Source organism: Gobius niger, assembly GCF_951799975.1.
Source record: "Gobius niger genome assembly, chromosome: 5".
Classification (NCBI taxonomy): Eukaryota; Metazoa; Chordata; class Actinopteri; order Gobiiformes; family Gobiidae; genus Gobius; species Gobius niger.
The window spans coordinates 19,703,478-19,719,653 of NC_136856.1; the positions used below are offsets into that span (position 1 = coordinate 19,703,478).

General features: G+C 40.3%; 2 protein-coding genes across 4 annotated transcripts; one reads left to right on the plus strand and one right to left on the minus strand.

Annotated features, from left to right (window-relative positions):
* Positions 1-805: 805 nt before the first annotated feature.
* On the minus strand, positions 806-10,470 carry ehd1a (EH-domain containing 1a). Its single transcript, XM_079556846.1, has 6 exons — positions 9,834-10,470; positions 6,507-6,604; positions 3,281-3,522; positions 2,646-2,816; positions 2,403-2,567; positions 806-1,912 (listed from the first exon to the last, which is right to left on the minus strand). Exons 1-6 carry the CDS (start codon positions 10,220-10,222, stop codon positions 1,367-1,369), a joined length of 1,611 nt encoding a protein of 536 aa, XP_079412972.1. The 5' UTR covers positions 10,223-10,470; the 3' UTR covers positions 806-1,366.
* On the plus strand, positions 9,997-15,875 carry ubxn1 (UBX domain protein 1). Of its 3 annotated transcripts, none has more exons than XM_079556852.1 (10): positions 9,997-10,117; positions 13,559-13,623; positions 13,700-13,753; positions 13,837-13,955; positions 14,207-14,285; positions 14,430-14,621; positions 14,980-15,031; positions 15,105-15,218; positions 15,303-15,486; positions 15,569-15,875. In XM_079556852.1, the coding sequence occupies exons 2-10, from the start codon at positions 13,565-13,567 to the stop codon at positions 15,628-15,630; spliced, it is 915 nt and encodes a 304-aa protein (XP_079412978.1). In that variant the 5' UTR covers positions 9,997-10,117; positions 13,559-13,564; the 3' UTR covers positions 15,631-15,875. The 3 variants fall into 3 exon arrangements, with proteins under 3 accessions (XP_079412978.1, XP_079412977.1, XP_079412979.1); XM_079556851.1 differs by lacking the exon at positions 9,997-10,117 and adding an exon at positions 13,024-13,094 and having other exon boundaries at positions 15,569-15,874; XM_079556853.1 differs by lacking the exon at positions 9,997-10,117 and adding an exon at positions 13,194-13,259.
* Positions 15,876-16,176: the final 301 nt, after the last annotated feature.

Sequence of the window (16,176 nt, forward strand, 5' to 3'; positions counted from 1 at the left end):
GCTGAAATGGGGCAAGGCAGGAACTTCTACCCAAGGAATCAGAGGAGGGTAGTTCTCAGTTGCATAACTCAAGTACATTTAATTGAGTAGCTATACTCCTTAAAATAGTTTACATACGTTACTTTTTACCTTATTTCTACTTGAGCAATATTATACAAAAGTATCCATACTCTTACTTGTGTGAATATCTATATTCTCCGAATATTGTTAACGTTTGTATATTATTTCATGTTTTGTTTTTCATTATTTATGTCAGTACCGAAACATAAAGCTCAGACGGGGCAGTTCAGAGAATTACTGTTTTACTTTCACAAGAGCAATTATTTGTATCGACTACTTTGATCACTTCTACTTGAGTAAAGTTATTTTAAAGCAGGGCTATTCTTACTTGAGTAAATCATTTTGGCTTCTCTACCCACTTCTGTGTGGAAAATATTGAGGCTTTTCTAAATGGGTACAGAGTCATTAAACTTTTTACTATAGCCTTTTTAATCTGTCATTTTTAAATATCACCCGTCACACCTACTCTACCTATTGACCAATATGATACTGAATTAGGTATTTTTGTTTTCTGAAACAACCAGCAGAGGGCACTGTGGTGTTACAATTAGATGAAAATAATGACTGCAGTAATGTGGCCTCTGGATGACTCAGTCCTCCACCTGACCTTCAGTCACCAAAATGAAAAATAAGGCCTTTTGTTTTCAAGGCAGACTTGGTTCGTTAGCAATAATAAAATTACTCAGGGAAAAATGAACCATAGAATTTTTTTTTTTTTATTTATCTCGCAAAATAATAAAAAGATAGCATTTGGAAAGAGTAGAAGTTAACAGTGGGGAAATACAAAAATATAGATAAAACAATTCAAACAGCTTTTGTGATTTCCACTTTCACTCTCTTTCTAAAAATGAAAACAAACTATAATTCTTTTCTATTCTTTGGATTAGAATATTAAAGCGCAGACCATTTACTTAAGGACAATTCTGCGTGCGACTTTCAGTGTCACAGTGAATCAGCCAGTAATGATACAGCAAAGTCTTTTCAATAGACAATCACCCTTCTTTCATTTATAATAGATATCTAACTACATTTTGTCCTTGGAAGCCCAAAGTCTGGTGAACAACCACTCTGCACATGTCCTCTGGCGTTTCAGGAAGGTTTGAGGCTCAGTTCACAATGAGTACCTGTTTGAATTTCACGGTATTTAATTGTAAATATACTTGTAGTTAATGTATCAGCATATTCTGAGATCTTTTTGTTCAACATTAAATATCAATCATCTACAGATGGAATTAACTGTTAGAACGATAACTCGTCACAAAATTCAAACAAGTACTTCAGGCGTGGAAAGGCTCACATTATATCTTTATTCTCCGTCCGCCTCCAGCTGCACAGTCCGACGTTTGGATGGAGGCACCAGATGGTTAGGCAGAGAGGCCGGCAGCTCGTGGCCCTCAAGCTTCACTTTGATCAGGTGGTTTGCCAATGCAAACTCCTCATCATCCAGGTACCCATCTTTATCCACATCAGCCAGCTTCCAAATCTTTCCCAGCACCGTGTTGGGCAACTTGGACTTCAGCATCTCCTTTTTGGCTGCAGCGCCAGACACCTTCCCGTTGATGGGGCCCAGATTGTAAAACATCTCATCGTATGAAGGCTTGTCACGGCCCACCACCCACTCCATCTCGTCTATTCCCTCACTGGCGCCCTCTCCGTAGCCGTGGCCAAATGGGCCACTCATGGTTCCCTCGAAGGCTCCACCGTGGACAGTCTGGCTGGGCATAGCAGCCTCCTCCTGCCGCACCAAAGCCATGAGACGGGCAATATCATTGGCCAGCATGTCCTCCACAGCTTCCAGCAGCTTAGGCTTCAGAGAGGGAAACTTTGTGAAGTCCTGCCCATTGAGTAACTCCTGAAAAGAAAAGACAGTGGGAGAGTGAAAACAGGAATTAGTGATAGAAATAGATCAGTCTTCAATGGCTACCAATGGGAGCAGCATACAAGAAGCAGGATTTCCTGACAAACCAGGAAAAATAAATCTCATCAGGCCTGGCCCATCCTGGAGGTAAGGGCAGGAAACGGGGGCAAAGATGTGAGAGGAGTGATGGGTGAGAGGTTATAGTCCTCCAAAGCATCTTTGTCTAATTCTTTAAATAACACTGGAAGTTTTGTACAGTGGCAACATGAGTACTCTACATAATGGGAACTACCAGTCTGATGTACAAGATCATATGACCAGAACTCTGAATAGCATGAGTGTATTTTTAAATACTGTATTGTATCAGTCACGTTTAGATGCAGGTCCGAATGCCCAGAGAAATGTTTCTCCTTTACTACAGTGGACTGGCTTTGACATAAACCGTTAATATGCAGTCATATAGTGCCCTAAAGCCATTGCACACCTGCATCTTGCTAAGGTTGGGGAAGTCTCCTGGAGAGATCTGATGTTCCTTCTCAATCTTTTGGTAGATTTCTCCAAGGTTAGCAATAAGCTCTTTCTTCTTGTTATCTTTTCCAAATACACTGGGCATCTCCTTTTTCAGTGAGCTGATGATGTATGCCTGGACCTAAAAACAAAACACAGTTTTAAGAATCGATAAAAATGGACACATCGGACACAGCATAAAATAAATAATTGAACTAACCTTGGCAAGGCGGGCTCGTTTGATGAGGTCGTTAAGTTTGCGCAACGCTGCATTTCGGGGCAGCGACTGAATATCTAGAAACAGGTCCTGCTCCTCTGCTTCGAAAAGCTTCCTGTTGTCTGGGACCAACAGCGGCTGTGCCCAGAATGACCCAATGTACACCCGCACCACCTGGATTAACATGCACAGGGTTAGTCACTGCCCACAGCTATTGAAATGAAGACATTTTAAACCACACATACTTGCAATGTAAAAAAAACACAGATTATAATGTTGACACAGGTATTTATGAATATGCCAGCCATATGTGATAAGGACTGACTCTAAAGAAGGCTTTACAACTCCAACCTCTCAAACTCAATCAATGATTGTCCACATGATTCAAAGGTTTCCCACTTTAAAGGTTCATGAGACTAAACCATAATCAAACATTAACTATTTTCTGGAGACGTCACAAGATCTTCTGACTCACATGAAGAGTAGACATTTCCACATTGTCAGTTGAGAAAAGTAACATATATAAAGTGTTGTTTAAAAATGGTGAAATAATGGTCTATAATGTGATTAATACACTTGTGCCCGGGCAAGTCATTATATGGAATTGATTAGGTAAAAGAGTCTTATTGAACATTCACCTCAGGAGTGTTGATGATTTTTCCGAGGGACCACATTAACGCTCCATAGACCCTCATCAGCTGCTGTGTGCTGATCTGGTCCGCCTTGTTCAGAACCACTCGCATTTTGTCCTCGTGATTTTTCAGGGCTCGGATGACCTCTGAAAACTCGTCAGAGATGTCCAGCTTGTGCGCGTCAAAGAGGAGAATGATCCGATCCACGCGCTCAGCAAACCACTCCAGCACAGCCGCAAAGTCATACCCTGAGAAGAAAAGATACAGACTTTAAAACAAGACATTGAAGGAAAAATGAATTAATTACATGAAATTGATTTCTTGTTGATGTGCATTTTTATACATAATGTTGCTTCTAAACAGCAGCCTGAGAACAACATTTTTCTCAGTGAAGTCACTGGCATGTACCTGCAGTGGTAGACATTTCCTTTCCACTTATGTCACTACAAAAGCATGTTGTGATGTAGTGAATCTATGGGAGTGGAGAAATACGGGAATGTATTGCATAGAGCTCAATGCTTGAGGCTCAGTTTCTGCTGTTGAGCAAAGGTTGGTTTGTTGGTCCATCTGGATCCAGTGTTGGCTTAATTCTATTCAGTCATGATCTTGGAAAGACGAGTTGGCTAATAATTAACTATACCCAGAATGACATTATGAACTTAAAGTAAAGACAAAGAGGCAGACAATTCAACTTAAGGCCCGGGGGCGTCCTGCCTAATTTAAAAGCTGCTATAATATTATCATATTCTTCACTGAACACAAACAATACATAGCTGTTTTGGGATAAGGGGAAATCAGTCCTTGTCAGATTTGCCATAACAGTAAAGCTATAAGGGATAAATAAAAATAAATTAATTGTATAATCATGAGAAGCAACACCAGAGACCGCAGCTAGTTCTCTACGCAGACCAACTCGGATTACAGTAAACAATGTGACTTCTACTCTGGAACTCCCCCTTTCAAGGATCTGAGAGAGAAAACGAAAATACTATTTGTGATCGAGTCTGCTTCATCTGAGAAATATGCACCCGCGTCCAAAAGCTCCAGTCCCCATCCAGATCTGCAGTGCACACATTCCGACAAAGGCCAGTTTTTGTCTTTGTCCAAACATGTGTGCACCAAAAGACAGGAGGGATCGTGGCGTTAAGAGGAACTAAATGCTTTTTGTTTGTACATATGCTACGCACCGAGAACGCCGACATAATTGCACGAGGATCGAGGTGTGCGCATGTTTTAAATGTTATGCGAGAGTGGAATATATAGAGGGTCCCTGTGGGGAGCCGGCTATAGACATGTGTCCGTTTTTAACATGTGCCAGGAGGAGGAGACGAGCAGCTGCTAGAGACGAGACTTCACATATAGAGGATTTAGAGACTGATCTTTCCACGACAGACACACACAGGAATACACCAGAGGCCCTTCTGTGTATTTAAACAGGGAAATGGAGTGTGCATTTCACATGATGCCGTCAAGAACAGGGGCTGCTGAATATCACGCTTTAGTTCTTTTGTCACAGTACCAAATGCCTACGTGAGGTGAAAGCTGCCACCCTAGTTTTTGATCTTTGAAATGATATTGCCTTGAAGTTGACAAATAGCGGTGCATAGTGTTGTTTCCTTAAACAGTCAAATAAGATACTCTCAGTGACAGATCCAACCTGTTCTGCAAAACCGGCTTCTCCATGATTTCATCACTTGTGCTTCAGGAGGAGGAAGGTAAACTCACTATTAGCACATTTCCTTCGACCAAATGAAATAAGATACAGTTTTTGAAGGTCATGATTGAACAATGTATTGAAATAAACACTGGATTACTTAGGTAGCACACTATCCTTTGCCCAAACTGAGCATGGGGTCTTAATACAGTATGAATAAAACCTGCTGCCCCTGTAGCTTGGACCTCTACAAACATGTTCTGAACTGCATGATGCTTGTAATAGTTCAGTTTTAGTCTTCGTTCAAATGTTAAAGCTCTTAGGAGTGTTTCAAATATTTAGAATAGAAATTAAACAAATAGCAAATCATGTCATACTTTTGCCATAATCTGAAATGAAAATTGCAATTAGATCGAGCAGCCCGCCCAGCCGTGATCACACTGGTGATCACTCAGTCTCCTCATGCACCTTCACTGTGTCCATAGCTTCAATGAATGGTGTTTATAGAAGACACATTATAGTGGGCCTAGTCTCCAGTCTTGTTTACCCTGAAACAATGGTTCAGATTAATGCAAAGGCATCGCGCCAGTCGGTTTCATTATCTCGTAAGGAGATTCGGCTTATGAATGAATTGTACTGCTCCCCGTGGGGACAACTTGAGTGATATTGAGTTGAACATTTGCGTCGTCATTCAGCCAAGTCCTCACTTCCTGTTTGGGTTTTTCATTGGTCTAATTGTATACACAGGAGATTCACGATCTCCCACACATCCAGCTACATTTTTATATTCATGTGGGAGTTTTCTCTCACGGGGAGGAAAGCTTAGGCAAATAAGATACAGCCTCCGGCCTCGTCACACAGATGTCAAAGTGTTGGGAAACTCTGTTATGCTACTCCGCTTCCTGCCACTCGAGAAGAAAAGTCTCACCGCTGCTTGCACGTTTCCTTTTAGTCGGGTCCAAAAGAAGAAGTTGAGTTACTATCATACATCTTTTTGTACAGTCATCATAACTACAGGAAAAAAATATATATATTTTGCAATCCGCTATGACCTTTTTATGAAGTTCAGCAAATGTGGCAATCTGTGAGAGATTTATTTATTTAGGATGTGCAAATGGATATGACTCAGGGTGAATTATTCAAATACGAGTCATATTGCCACTTCATGAATGATAACACATGCTTTACGTGTGATGGAATAAGGAAATCGCATTGAAATCTAAAAGGGAAAAATGTCAGCAAAGGGAAACAAGCAAACACGTAGTTGATATCCCTCTATCCAACTTATTACGTCTCAATCCAATAAGGTCCAAATTATTTTTACACCTAACACTCAGTGGCTGTTGCTTTCTGTATCACATTGGCCAATGAATAGAAATGAATGACCACCGCCACGTGTCTGGGGCGAGGATTTGCTTTACACAATGGCGGAAAAGACTATATAGCCCAATTTAAAACCTTTCTCTGGCCCTGTTCCTGAATGCATGCAAAGCAGTTTTGTTGAGTTTGTGGGTGTGGCTCTCGAGTGGGAGAGGCATTAGTCATGTGTGGCTCAAGTGAGTGGAAGCGTGTGCCGACCTCTGCTTATCCTCTGCTTCTCTCCGGACAGGATTCCTGGAGTATCGATTATACTGATGCTCTCCAACACGGGGTTAGGCATCTGGGCGCACATGAACCTGCAGACACAACACAAACAGAAGGAGGGTGTTACAGGGTGTTACAATGTGTGTGTGTGTGTGTGTGTGTGTGTGTGTGTGTGTGTGAAGAAAAGCACACAAGGAAGTAATAAAAAAAGGTCTAAAAATGGTACAAACTTTAGTGCTATGCATGAAATGTAAGAACCATGTTGACCACAGGTTTGCAGACTGTTGTGTCCTTGGGCGAGACACTTCAGAGCCCGTGTTTAAGAGAAGTTGGTAGCGATGTAATGGGCGCAGATTGGCATTCTTGTTCACGTCAGCCTACCAGGGCAGCTGTGGCTACAGAGCAGCGCTTTTAGAAGCTTGTCAAGCTAATAAAGAGCAATGCAAGTACAAGCCATTATTATTATTTTTGATCCGTAAAGTATAGTTTGTGTGTTAATGGAAATAAAATAAGCAAAAAGTGTAATCCTAGTAAGTTTAACATAAAATATAGTAAAAACACGGTAGTTTTTTTGTGTGTCCAATATCCTGAAATGTCTGAGTGAAATATTTTGGCACAAGAAACACAGGCTTCCGAAATCAAAGCCATCCCACAATCACACACCACAAAGCACCAGAGCGAGCTAAGTGTCCTTTGCATAAACCTACACACTGTCCCCAAAGCAGACAATGCAGGAGATTGTTAGACACGGCCTCGCCGCTCGGGGTACTTCATCCCGCTCGGCTGCCCCTTGAGTCAATCTGAACGGATACTCACAACATGATCTCGGAGGCAATGGGTCACAAGACTTTTACATTCCTGCACCAGCCACGATGAACTAAGCCCAACAGACATCCCCACCACACGCAGGGGGATAGGAAAAATATGAGGCGAAAGAATAAGTCCAAGTAATATGAGAGACGGGCTATGCTTTGAGCTATTACATTACTATAACAGCGAGTGCCAAAGATAACAAACATGAAGCCTTTTCCTTTCCTCTCAGTGTGGATGGTGCGCGATAAAAACGACGGGCTTTCCACTCTCCAACATTTTCCACAAAGAGTTCATGGAAAAAATGCCGGAATTCAAAGAAGGGAATATACCGCAAGGCATAAGAATCCAAAACTATTTCAGTAATGTACTGAAATGATAGAGACACTACTTGATGTTCATTTACCGTGTTATGACGTAAAGTTACCCCCTCTTCAACCCAACTCCTGAACTTTGACCTTTCCTATCATGACCTCAGCTTCGCCGGGACAAAAGGAAATGGGTGGCTAGCACAGGTTACAGCTACTCCGTTTCCTCTGCAGGCTACACACGTTTGCACAGTTTTATTTGATGCCTCATTCCCGCTGTGTGGACAACACGAGGGAGTTGAAGCAGTTAGCTTAAAAACAACAGCTGCCACATCTATTAGTAAATAATAAGTGGTAATGGAGGCAATGTTAGCCTTGAACTAATCAGAACGAGGGGTCCAGCGGGGATCACTCTCAAGTTTCAAATGTGTATTTTGAATCAACAGGTACATTTGTCATGAGAAAACCCACATAAGGGCATGTTTAAAAGCTCAAGACAGTTTAAGGGGATTTGGGCACTTGGAGATCCTCTCGGCGTCAACCCCCGTCCTTCTCCGTGTAAAGTGCAGAGTCAGTGTCCTGGAATAACAGGCCTGAGGCGGGACAGTGCAGGCGCAGGGTGGGTCACTGAGGAACTGAGACTTTGCTGACTCGAGTTTTACTTACTAATGGTTCACAGAGAGCGTGAGGCCCGCTCTCCAAAGGGAAGAGACAGCGTGCAGCGCGAGGAGGCTAGACCACGAAGAACAGCTGTGCACAGGTGACATCTACATTCAATTAGACATGGGAGAATAAACTTTCTGAATGGGCAAGTTGTGTTGCGTTTACTCACGTCACAAACAATTGGTTTTACATAGTCACACTCTGAATCATGTGGGCTGAGTACTCCACAGATTTATGCAATCATTTGGAAAGATGACCAAAGACTTCATGAGTAGGACTTCATAGCCAATAAAGAACACTAAATCACACATTTGACTCTTCAGAGAAACGTACGTCCACTTCAAACACAACAGCATTACCGGATTGTATTCAGCAGTTCAACAAATGATGTGGAAATGGACAAAAGCTTTTGTTGAGGGACAATCTTATCTGCTTTCCTCTGTACTCGACGATGAAGTCCAGAGGTGATTTGTAGGAAGTGAGGTCCAACACCCTTCACTATGAGCCATGCTTATTTAGATTGTGTGAATGTTTGTCCCTCTGATCTGATTGTTAGACTAGTGTGTGACAGGAACACTTGTTATAATTAATAATAATAATAATAATAATAATAATAATAATACGAGAAACCGATGGATTGGTGCACTTCAAGAGTCATATTAGATAAATGAATGACTCTGTGAACGTTTCTGCAATTCTGGTTTAGTTTAGGAATTTAGATTAAATGCCATTACTGGACTAAAATATAAAGTTATTATCTTCATTGTGAACTTGCTGTTGTAACCCTGTTTTTACTCTGATAGTTCCTTCTGTTCCTTTTGTTTTCCTAATAAAAAAATCATTACAAATATATCAAAATACAATGACATTCTCAACTAAAGCTTGTCGCAGACTAAGTATAATATTCAAAGTGATAGGCAAGAAACCTTTAGCACATCGTGATAAGATCGTGACACAGGTAATAGGTATGGTTAGGCTGCTCCTTTGGCTCCTCTGATATAGTAACACTTTATGACCACAGGAAATGTAACTCAAGGCACCTGCAGGACAGCACAAGGTCAGTGTTACCTGGCAACATTATCCATTTATGTTCACAAGAGTGACACTACCAGGTGCTTCAATAAAAGGGACGTATAGTAGTATTAGAATTGTAGGCATTATCTTGTCTCCTTGTGTTTTGCCATAAACATGCCTTTCACTTTACTATGAGACGTCCACATAGTCAGGGGGAAAACGCATGTGTTAAAGAATGCTGGGAAACACACTCTCGCTTGGGCAACAAAACATGCACCAACATGTGAGGCCTTTTAAAACAATGACGTGCTTTTAAAAAGTTCTGCAGCAACAACCTGTGACAGTGACAAGGCCCAGGAAGTTTAATTCATTCCTGCGGCGTTTGGTCTTAAAAGCACACAAGAACTAAACACGCAATGCAAACATAATACACTCAAGATGTCGTTCATTCTCAAACAAGGACTGAAACCAAAAGCGGACACAACTTTCACTTTTACGTGTCAGCACAGTGTGGCGGGGACTTTACCTGTTGAGGAAAGCGTTGCCGAAAGCATTAAGTTTCCGAAAGGGCTTCTTCGGGTCGACCACCAGAGCGTTGCCCGGGATCACCCCATCCTGGTCCCCGTGCATGACGGCGATGAAAGAGTCTGTAGTCGGCTCTGGGCCAATGCGCATACCGGGGAAGTCCTGCTCCATAAGGTGTCGGATGAACGTAGTTTTTCCGGTGGAGTACTGCCCCACCAGAAGCACCATTGGCTTGTTGTCGAAGTCCGCATCTTCCAGTGCCGGGGAGTGGAAGTCGTGGAAGCGGTACGTGTCCTCCAGTGGGAACAGCTTGGTCCGATAGAGCCGCCGCAAACCCTCCGACACGTTTTGAAACAGCTCCGGGTCTTTCTTCGAGGTTCTCCCGAACATGGTGGTGTGATTTATCTGAAACGATACGGGGATATCGCTGAAATAACTATATGGTTTTGCTGGTGTGGGCTACTCACACCGCTGGGAAGGTGACTAGCTGCCTGCTGGAATGAAGCAAAAGCTGGGCGCGGTCTGGGAAGTTTGTGTCCCCTCCCTCTGCTGTTAGCCACGCACCGCTATTTCAGTCATTCAAGGGGACTGTCTAAGTGTTGACGTGCCACACAAGATATGTTTAGTATATTTATGCAAATACACCACCTGTAAATAAACAAACTGTCATGAAGAAGAGCAAAACGCAAACTTCCTAGGCAGTTAGCTTTCCGGATTAGCCACAGTGCTGTCAGTTGAGCTGATGGTGCCCTAAACCCGGAAACACACGAGGAAACCACAGCGCTCCACAATAAAAGTTCATTTCTGCTCACCCTGACTTCAGTTTTCTTTTTGATTCTGCATTTTGTAAACCTCATCCATAGCTTTTTTGTTTTATTGACCTGTGTGTTTTTTCTATGTAAGTTTGTGTCTCTAAGATAACCATATAAAAAAAACACAAATTTAGTGAGTGCATCACCGATCCCATAGCATAGCACATAGCACTCTTTTAGCAGCCTGGGTCATCTGTGTTTTGGATTTTTAGTCTCATTTGAAGTAATCTTCTTTCATTTGAGACACTATGGTGGAAACGCAGTGTCTGAGGCACTGACAGTGGTCATTGGTCTCAGTTCCCCGCCTGAGCAGGTGCCAGTCCCAGAGTTTTGGTCGACCAGGACCTCTAGGGGTTAGGCTCATGACTTGCACTTTACAGATGGGGAATTATTAAAGACAGGTTGAAACGTCTCAGTGATATGTATCATGCAACTGGGTCTTAGACATTTAAGTCTCATTTTTGTAGGTTCAACAAAAGTGGGATTTCAACAAATGTTGTTGGGGTTAGTTTTATTAAACATTTAAAAAATATATTAAACTAGGCTTATCACAAATAAATGGGGGCTCATTATAGTGCCACATTTTGAACATTGGTTTTAACACAAATGTAAAACATCCACAGATGGAAAAAGAATCGACAACAAAAGACTCTCTGTTTTGAATTAATTTATTGTTACTACAAGGACAAAAGAGAGTGAGAATGCATTAGAGACGACAGGGGTGTCCCACCATAGATAACAGCAGCTCCACTGGAAGCCAATTATTTTCCATATGGAGATGCTGTTACAGCTGGTGAAGACCCACACAAACAGCTGAGACGAGCAGGGTCATGGGCTAATGGATAGCACAAAATATGTTCTGTACAAGGTTTTGGAGATAAATAAGCGACATAAGCACATCCTACTGACTGGAAAACCTGCAAATATGTAGCTCAGAGTTTAGGCCACATTAAAGAGTTATTGTACAGTTATTCTTATGTGACAGCCTATTGTTAAATCCGTCGAATGGTCTGCAAAGTTATCCTTTGGCCTTTGCTCTCCTTATTCATGTTTTTACTGCTCTGCTTTCAGGATTAAACATCATCTTTAGGGCACCAATAAAACCAAGGTCCAAAATCACAGCCTGTAGTGTCACTTACAGCAGCAGAACCTGTTAAAAACAACAGAACCCGTTAAAAACAACAACTTATTTTATACAAAAAACAATGAAACATCTTTCAACAGCATGAATACCCATGGTTTTGTGGTGTCCTTTTGGTGTAGATGTCTGCTTCCAGTCTATTATAACTTAACCATGACTGAACTTTGATCTTTATCACCTGCTTTTCACAAAATGACAAAGCCATAAAATAAGTGAAGGGTCCGACCAAGTTCCTATTGTCTTCTTAAACTTTGTCCACATTGAAGACTCAAGTTAAACCTCTGAAAGGAAAATAATTACTTTAAAGACACAAAGATATCAAAACAATAGTCTGTATCAACTTTGAATATATTGATGAAGTACATTTGACTTCCAAGTAAAACTTACAGTTTCAAAAAAAAGTGCTACTGGAATCAAGTGTACACAATAAATGCATTTTTGACATGATATCCTTTGCCGAATTAATTCAAAAATGGGAATCTGATCATGACAACATGAACAAAATCGTGTAGCATTAAATAAAATAAACTTACGTGATAAATCATGATGGCTTCTCACTTGTCACGACATGACATCAATGAAGCTTGTTTGAGAATGACAAGCTTTTGAATGATGCCTTCTTAAGACTGAGAGGGGGAGAGAAAAATCAATCATTACTCAACTGTAAATATATAACAGACCAACCCTACCCCATAAAGCTAAGCCAACTGCATTCAGTCTATGATAGTGACTCATGGCTGGAGAACAATGTAAAAGACCCCAACTTACCTACAACAAGGTCTTTCTGGCTTTCTGTCTCGCTGAGTAACAGCAAGGTTTTAGTTTTTTAATCAGAGCATCATAAAACTCAACTCTTAAAAATAAAGCCAAACCCTCTGAGGTGAGGATCGATGCTACTGTCTTACTATTATTATTATTATTATTATTATTATTATTATTATTATTATTATTATTATTATTATTATTATTATTATTATTATTATTATTATTATTATTATTATTATTAGGCTATTATTATTATTATCAATAATAATAATAATAATAATTATTATTAATAATAATAATAATAATAATAATTTATTTTGTACTTACAAACAAATTGGAAGCACTCAACCATTTAAAATGACAACACAAGACACTAAACGGAAAATAAATAAATAAAAAACACTCATGTACTCATATACTTGGTACTTCTTAAAATGTGAAACTCGCTTGTTGAAAAACAAACCGCGTTTGTGTAAGGGACTATTGTCCCTTGTGAGCTCCCGTAGTGCTGAAGTGGTGTGGTGTCTGTGGTGTTGACTAATGTGTGAGTAGCTAAAATGTTTCTTGTAGAATAAGTTCTCCCACACTCGGAGTAATATGGAAAATAGACTATATGAATCATTAATGGCACATCACATCACATTTTACTGATGTTTTGTGCCAAACTGTTCGTTTTGATTCTTTTGTTTCCATTTTGAAAGCTAGCGAGGTCTGCTTTAGCTTTCGTTTTATAATGTTTGTCACATCAGTGCTGATCACTGCGCTGTAAAGTTTATTATTAGAGCCTTAATAAATAAGAACCTCATTTGGTATCAGTCTAATTTATTCTTTGTGGTTTCACACCACGAAGTACATATGTGGTGAATGAGCTAAAGTGTATGTTAGGTCTCCCTGACTGAATGCTGTAATGTACTTTGTTGACGAGGCTAACACTCCTGCCGCGGCCATTTAAACTGTACAAATGGTTTATACCCAAAGTAATGTAACACATATTTGCTTGTGTCACAGCTAAAGATGGCAGCGCTAACAACATTAGAGAGTCTACTGGAGATGGGATTCGACAGGAACAGAGCGTGAGTATGGTCGAAATCTCTTACATTTCACGTTTCCTTTTAGAAACTGTAAGGTGCCATGTCTATTGTTATGTAGAGAGAGAGCTGTGGCCAGCACAGGAAACCAAGGGATCGAGCAGGCAATGGACTGGTAAGTCTAGTTCATATACAAAACATTATACTTTTCTACAAAAATGAAAACAATTTTGAATGAACGCCTTTTCACCTTCTCAGGTTGATGGAACATGAAAATGACCCAGACATTGATGAGCCCTTTGTGCCACCAGCAGAGAATGTCGTGGGAGGCGCAGTAGAGGAACAGTCAACTTCAGAATTTGCTGATACTGGTGAAGGTAGTACATATTTTGTATCAATATTGTACAGACAATAGACATTAACCTAAGAAAGAAGCGGTAACACCTGGTTAAACTTGTAGTACTTGTGCTCCTTTCCACCTGGCTGGCTGATGTTAACAAAAGTGCCAAGTAAACCAGTATTTGAAATATTACATTACTGGTCACAACTCCCATTATGCACAGGCCGTTAGTTTTAAAAACCTCTACAACACAGATGAACTAACAGTTATTGTATTTGCGTGTTTTAGAAATAGGTGGAGACATTATTAACCCTGATGGAACAAAACGGCCTATGACAGAGGAGGAAAAAAGGGAACAGGTCAAAAGGTCAGTACTGTGTCAGTGTATTTTGATTTCAAGGCCTACAGCCAGATAAAATGTTAATTCAAAGTACAGCAAAGATTATGAACAGACTTCTTCTTCTGGTTTATTAACAGTGGACTTACTAGACTTGTCAACTGTGTTGTTCAGACTTGAGGAACTGATGCGATTCAAGCAAGCAGAGAGAAGAGAGCGTGAAAAGGCAGAGGAGATTGAAAGGGAAAAGACTCGAAGGAAGCAAGGACAGGAGCTGCAGCAAATTCGCCAAAAGTTACAGGATGATGACATGAAGAAGTTGGCTGACCTGCGGAGGAAGGAGAAGATGGAAGATAAACTAGCAAGGTACAACTTGATTGCTGAATGTTTGTATGATTATAAACACTTTTTGTTTACGACCCACCTTTGGGCAGAAGATTAGCCTCACAAAATGGACTTGACTTGAACTTAAGCAACAAGCAAGAAGACTTGACACCTCTCTTCGACCTCACTCCACCAATACACTTACAAATTCTAGAGGAGCGAAAAATTACACAAATGTTCATTTCATTTTGCAATATTAATTATTGTAGGTTACAAAAGCTTAAAAGGACTTCAGGAATTCAAAGCATGTGACTTTGACTAACGTAGGAAAAGGACCATTACAATTAAACAATGATGAAACTCACATTTTCTCAAATTGTCTGTTATCATTTTTGTCCAGGCAAAGGGTTAAAGACAAAATTGCCCGTGATAGAGAAGAGAGAGCTCAAAAGGTACAATGACATTTGCATCCACATTTGTCAGCTCCATTTGACCACATTATATTGCCTTTTGTTGTCTCTTTAGTTTGGAGGTGGTACATCTTTTAGCTCAACTCCAACATCCCAGCAAAGTCCTACATCCCCTACTGGTCAGGGTCCTCCGCCCACGAAAAGAGAGTACGATGAGTCTCGAATACAGGTACTCGATACAGGTGTAGTTGACATAGTAGTTCTGGATATTGAATATGGAACTACTTCCAAATGATGTTTGACTCTTGATCAGATTCGTCTACTGGATGGCTCAACTATCACAGCAGTCTTCAAGGCTCAGGAGCCTCTTGCCGCTGTCCGTGTCTATGTACAAGTGAATGGCAATACACCAGAGGGCCTAGACTTTTCACTATTGTCACCCTATCCCCGTCACCTTTACACAGAGCTGGATATGGAAAAGCCACTTAAAGAACTGGGTAAGTGTGGGCAGTATAAAATAAATGCAATAATTCTTTCCAAAATGTATCAACTATACGATTTGCTTCCATCTTCTTACAGGTTTGGTGCCTTCTGCTGTGTTGGTAGTTACCAAAATCAAAAATGAGGAATCTTCTCTGTGAACCTACCTCCCCTCTGTATCAACAAGCAAATCTACCACGGCATACTCCATCTCCAAATATAATTCGATAAACCAGTTAACTTCAGCTGGATGCAGCTGATATTACAGTCCTGGGGTTTTATCTGATTTACATTAAAGGGGGTTGGTAGTTGATTCTTAGAGGAATTGAGATTTTAAACATTTAAAACAGTTAATGTAATTGTTACATTTTCACAAATCTACACAAATAAACAGAAAAGTGCACATGATTGCAGTCATCATTTTGTAACAAATATTTTTATTGTGTTGAAAATCGTAGTATATATTACAATGTTATTTTTGGTATGTTATTACATGCTTAGAAGTACCAGAGTTATGACATGACAGAACAATGTCCTTTACCAAGCTCAAATTTGACCATTAAATCAAAACACAAATTCAGAAACTGAAGCTTTATATTTGCCATAAGCTATTTTTAAACCAAAATGTGCTTCATCTGCTTTGAGATAAACTATTATATATTATACTTTCTCCAACAAATACCTTGCAAAATAAATGATTGTTTAAG